The sequence below is a fragment of the Sinocyclocheilus grahami genome, unplaced genomic scaffold (assembly GCF_001515645.1).
Source record: "Sinocyclocheilus grahami isolate Dianchi unplaced genomic scaffold, SAMN03320097.WGS_v1.1 scaffold70.1, whole genome shotgun sequence".
Classification (NCBI taxonomy): domain Eukaryota; kingdom Metazoa; phylum Chordata; class Actinopteri; order Cypriniformes; family Cyprinidae; genus Sinocyclocheilus; species Sinocyclocheilus grahami.
In genome coordinates this window covers 1,340,246-1,346,571 of record NW_015505249.1, presented here as the reverse complement: position 1 = coordinate 1,346,571, position 6,326 = coordinate 1,340,246, and the positions used below count along the sequence as shown (strand labels likewise).

The 6,326-nt window shown below is 35.6% G+C and overlaps 1 protein-coding gene and 1 pseudogene across 1 annotated transcript in view; both read left to right on the top strand.

The window, feature by feature from the left end:
• LOC107585393 (nuclear factor 7, ovary-like) overlaps positions 1-5,304 on the top strand; it is a 6,214-nt pseudogene extending 910 nt beyond the window's left edge.
• Positions 5,305-6,160: 856 nt separating this feature from the next.
• rexo4 (REX4 homolog, 3'-5' exonuclease) overlaps positions 6,161-6,326 on the top strand; it is a 5,641-nt gene continuing 5,475 nt past the window's right edge. Inside the window, exon 1 of the mRNA XM_016272454.1 lies at positions 6,161-6,166. Coding sequence (XP_016127940.1) covers positions 6,161-6,166 — 6 coding nt within the window. The remainder of the gene's footprint in view (positions 6,167-6,326) is intronic.

Below are 6,326 nucleotides of genomic sequence, written 5' to 3'. Positions count from 1 at the left end.
GAAAGAAAAAAAATCTGAATTTTATAGTATGTATACAGTGCAACACCAAAGAGCTTTTTTTACATTTTAGAGAAGCCAAGTTGCGATACCGAACAGGACCACACGGATATGCCAAAAAAAAACTAAACCAACCGCCTGCTGACTGCATATAGCCTATCTACTACAGCACACGGATCCATTCAGAATAACTAAACACAGCAACATAAACATGACAAATCAAAACATTATCGTGAATGTGTGTGGAAACAACGTGAATGTACGGAAATGTCTGTGCCTGTGCATAAATACAATGTGCGATCAGTGCATCAAGAGCACTCATACACGCATTATTATAACAGACTCATGCGTGCTTACTGTACGACTCGTGTACGCCACCGCAATCGTCTTGACCTTGATTGCAGTCTTCATCCATCAAAACTTTACTAGCGAGACTGGTTATCCAGTCAAGAAAACGTAGTTTGCATATATATATAAGTGTGTATATGATATGATATCTTGAAAGAAAAAAAAACTGAATTATGTTGATATTCCTTATGGATATTTTGGACTAGGGATAACATGCAGTGGGATTTTCTCATTATTTCTTGGTTAAATTCTAGGAGGAGCTCAGTATCAAGCTGAAGTCCTTACAAGAAAAGCTCAAACACACAGAGGAAGTCAAAGGAGAGTGTGAGGAAGCAGTTCAACACATCCAGGTGAAGATACACTGTCAAATGTTGTCCCTTCAGCACACTCAACACAAAACTGAACTGAACTGAACGTTATTTCTGTTTGTCTTTGAGACTCAAGCTCAGCACACAGAGCGCCGGATTAATGAGGAGTTGAAGAAGCTTCATCAGTTCCTCATCGATGAAAAAGAGGCACTAATCACTGCACTGTGGGAGGAAGAGGAGCAGAAGATTCAGATGATGAAGCAGAAGCTGGAGGAGATGAACACACAGATCTCAGCTCTTTCAGACACAATAAAGCACATCGAGGAGCAAATGAAAGCCAAAGATGCCACGTTTCTAAATGTGAGAACTGACCATATCTGATCAATTCTGACAATGTGTATAAAGATTCATTTGATATCATTTAATTTATGCCAAAAAAAAAATTATGGTAGGTGGAATCAAGAGGTCATGTTTTGGCTGGTTAGCATGGCGCTGTTGGCCCCTGCTTGTAGATGCTATCTGGGCCCCAAAAGCTTTTATTAACCCATAAATATATATATGATAAAAGAGGTAATAAAAGCTTTTGGGGCCCAGATGATGTAGTTACATCTCTCTCTCTCTCTCTCTCTCTCTCTCTCTCTCTCTATATAAGCATTTTAATTTAGATTATATTATTTTTACAATTTGTGAAGGAATTTTTAAATTATTTATTATTTGTGTTATTTTAACAATATTTAAAGAAACAAAATTATGTCAGTTTAGCTTTACTTTTAGCATTTTAATTATATTAAAATTATATTATTATATTAAAAACAATATTGAAATTATTTTCTTTGTTTTTCATATTTATACTATTTTAACACTATTTGAAGGACAAAATTATTTTTTGTCAGTTTACATCTTGATATTATGTGTTTTTAGCATTTTAATTTAGATGAGAGGTATATTATTTTAACAGAAACATTTTTTAATTAACAATATTTGAAGGAAAAATTATATCAGTTTACACCTTGATTTTTTGTAACATTTTTATTTAGAATTTAACACAATATTTGTTATTTATTTGAAGAATCGAAAATATGTCTGTTTACATGTTGATTATATTTGTTTATTTTAAATTAAGATCAGTCATTTTAATATATTAATAATAATTTATTCATTAAATTGTTTTTAAGTTATCTGGCATCCCCCTCGCTGAGGACCACTGTTCTATGTTTCAGCATTAGCTGAGGAACTGCTTATGGATATTTTTCTCTTATAATAATTTTTTTTCTGCCTTTTTTCCAGAACTTTGAAGCCACAATGGAAAGGTAAGTGTTCAGCCTCCTGTCACTCTCTTCATATGAATGTGAACTCAAACCCACTGCAGACTGATCTTCCAGAGCCCGGGGCCCACAGCAGGAGCCTCACATGAGTCCTGCAGCTTTGATTCATGTGGCAAATCACTTGGGAAACCTGACATTTAGAGTCTGGCTGAAGATGCGAGATATTGTCCAAAAAGGTGAGTCTTTTAGTATATATTAGGCTTGGTTTATAAATAAGAAATACAGATTTCTCGCATAGATCGATTCTCATTTTGATAAACTTAAAGGGGTCATATGATGTTGCTAAAAAGAGCATTTATTTTGTGTATTTGGTGTAATGAAATGTGTTTATGCGGTTTAAGGTTAAAAAAACACATTATTTTCCACATACTGTACTTTATTATTGTTTCTCCTCTATGCCCCGCCTTTCTGAAACGCGTCGATTTTTACAAAACTCATCGTTCTGAAAAGCGAGGTGTGCTGTGATTGGCCAGCTATCCAGTGCATTGTGATTGGCCGAATACCTCAAGCATGTGACGGAAATGTTACACCCCTACCACACTATGATGCCCTGTCCGGCCAGAGCGACTAGACAAAAACATGAAAACCCGTTATAAACGAGGCATTTGTTGCATCCAGTGGGGACATAATTACGGATAATAATGTCTTTTTACACGTTGCATCGCGCCGCGTAAACATAAAACCATTTTGTGCATTTGTGATCGGAGAAATGACAAACAAGCCCTACTCTACACTGCCCAAAACTCACGTTTGAATCATCAGTGGCAAATTCTTTAAATATAAAAACGTACTTACAGTCTGTGAGTCAGAACAGCCGGCATTGTAGTCTACTCTACCAGGATCAGGAAACAGTCCTCCATAAAATGTGCTGCACACATCTGAATATTTGTGTTGAACTGTTCTGGAACAGTGTTGTAAATACAACTTAACCACTGATTTCTAGTCGTGTCCATTTTTGGAAGGCCAAACAAAGTAGTTTCACTTTCACAACGAAAAACACAGCGCCTTCACGACATGGCGGCGGCGGCGGCAACAATACTACAGCGAGAATAAAAGTTACGCCTTCTTTCTTTGCGTGAACATTTGGGCGGCGTTATGCAAATCTTCCCACATAGTGATGTAGACATGTGGGGGCGTGTTAGAACGAGCCGTTTTAGGTAGGTGTGGCTGACTCTTAACTTTTATAAAGAATATCTCTTTGGATTTGAGACTTTAGTCTTTGGAACTTTACAGATCTTCTTTATGCACCAAGAGCTTGTAACACTCCAAAGAGAAAGGAAAAATTTAAATCGCATCATATGACCCCTTTAAATAACTGATCAATCTATGCTGTTTTCAGTTGATGCGTGAACAAAAAGGTTAGGCTGATGATACACAGGGCAACTTTGGTTAATATTGCTGTCAATGGGCAACTAGGTGATACACAGGGCCCATGACCGATCTAAAGTTTCCAGATAAAAATTTGTTACCCATTCTCAGTGGGAAAATGCCCAAGCAACATTGCATCAGTGTATCATCAGCCTTTGACCTATTCGTAGCGCACCTCCCATCCAATAATTCGCAGTAGGCTTTGTGGTTTGATGCTTTTAATACTATAGTGTTTTTGAACCATAAAGAGTATTATACTGTATATATTATAGTATTTACAACCCTTTGTTAATGAATGCTGTAGTATTAACCATAGTGAAGTGATAAACTGTAATAAATACTGTAGTATACTTTAGTTTTTACTACAGTAAACTGTAGTGTATTGTAGTATAATATACCCTATAGTTGTAGAAAACGTAGTACAGTATTACTATAGTTGTTATATTACCACAGCAACTATAGAATTACCACAACAAATTAATTCAAGTACTATAGTATGGTTCAAAAACACTATAGTATTTACTATACATTACTATAGTATTTTTTCATGTGGGTCATGTTTGAATCGCAGAAAGACGTCAATGAAACCGCTTGTAAACAATGTCACGTGACGTCACGTTTACCTCAGAAAAAGCATTCAATGGCCATAAACTCGATAGCTAGCTAGAAAAATGAACTCTAGAACGAAATACACGAAATATATTATATATATTATTATATATAACGAAAAGCACACGTACATCATGGAGACGTCTATTTGACGTCGGCATTTACATCTGCAAGACGTATTTATTCGAGCGTTTGCTCATCTGCAATACGTCTACAGATGTCAAATAGACGTTAGATGTCTTTAAGATGTTCATGATTTAGAATGTATGGAAAACTGGCATCTTAAAGACGTCTGTCAGATGTTTGCACACAGCAGATGCTTTCCAGATCGATGGATCTTTAACAGACATCTTGCAGATGTACGTGTGCTATCTGGGATGTAATGTTTGAATAAATTCGTCATGAAAACAAGTTATGACATCCACTGGAGTAAGAACATAATTATACCATTGAAAAGTTATTATAATCTTTTTATTATAAAAACCGCCTTGTGTGCAATTTAGATGTTTGTTTACTAATGTAGCTACCAGCGAACAGGGCTTATTGTAGTAAGTCGAGAGAGATTTGTTCCTTGAAAAAATGGACATGAACCGTACCTGATTGTCTATATATCCATATGAATCGATATCAAATCAAATTGAAATGAGATCAAAACTGAATTGAGAAACGTGTCTCATTACCCAGCCCTTGCCTATGTGCATACATGATAGATCTCTAACTCTTGATTATTTTGTCTCATCAGCTCCTGTGATTCTGGACCCCAACACTGCACATCCCGAGCTCACGCTGTCTGATGATCTGACCGGTCTGACGTGGAGCACGGACACTCACGCCTGTCCCGCTAATCCAGAGAGATTCGACATCTATCCGTGTGTTCTGGGCTCTGAAGGCTTCACCTCAGGAACACACTGCTGGGATGTGGAGGTTGGCGACAATACACACTGGACTGTAGGAATAACCACAGCATCCAACCCTAGGGAGGGATTTGCATTCTTTGGCAAAGATGTCTGGTGCGTGTGGTACAAAAATAACAAATATTTCTCATATTACCAGGACCAAGCCTACACTCCAATTAGTGTTAAAGAGAAGCTGCAGAGGGTGAGAGTTTTACTCGACTGGGATGGAGGAAAGGTGTCTTTTTCTGATCCTGTAACCGACACTCATCTGTGCTCACTCACAATAAACTTTACTGAGAGACTCTTTCCGTTCTTTTCTAGCATTTGTGTCACTTGTAGTCTGAGGATCCTACCAGTTCAAATATGTGCAACAGACTAGCACAGTTAAATGTGACTTATGTTGTAAATGATGTGCATAATAAAGACTTTAATTAAGTTTTCGTCATTTCCTGGGATTTTTACATGCAAAATTGCTTATTTGCATATTATAAATTAATGCAAACTTTTTGTTTATGATAGTACTAATAAATAAAAGATCAAGTCTGCCACAATACAGGCCTTTATTGAGGCTTTTTCCTTTTTTTGACATCCTGGCCTAGACATTTTGGCCTGGACATGACTTTTAATTCAGAGACTGAAACATATTCATCTTGAAAAAGGTATATTAAAGCATCGTTTTATGAATGGATACGATTTTAATACATTTTCTTATAACTTATGAAATTCGAACATAAATGGACATACACTGTAAAAAAATATATATATATATATAAAAATGTGTAAATAAAATAAAGATTATTGGAGTACATTATGTAAGAAAATATTGTTTCAGTTTACTTTAAAATTTAACGTTTAATTCAATTTTTACGTACCATTTACTTGTAATTTCTGAAAGAAAATAGTTTCTATACCATTTTTTTCTTTAGTGTAACATCATTGACCAAAACTGTTTTTTTTACTGTTTTAAATGCCTTGTGCAAGGGACCCTCATCCTAAAATTTACACGGTAGCTATATATTTTCACATTTTTCATCATATAAAGGCCAAAATTATACTGTAAAAAATAATATAAATGTGTGTAAAACATTATTTGAAAAGTGTTACGTTTTTTTCCTTCTCACTATAATGCTGTTTCAATAATTTATTTTTTGGTTTATTTTAATCAAATTATTTATTTAGTTTAATCCATTTTTACATTCCTACACTGTTTTTTCCTAAACTTCCAAAACACAGAACGGAACGTTTATTCGCATACAGTTCCTGCACGGAGCCTATTGGTGTAACACACGCGACAGAACGTTCCATCAGCATGGCTGTCTCATGGTATAGGTAGCTCTAATAGTAATTTTTGCATTGAACGTTTTTAAACTAATATATTCGCACAGAGCGATAGATATATATTCCACATATTTCGTATTTTCCGCGTTACCATGAATGCCACGGGTCTGCGTTGACGCTAGAAAGCTTCAAAGTAA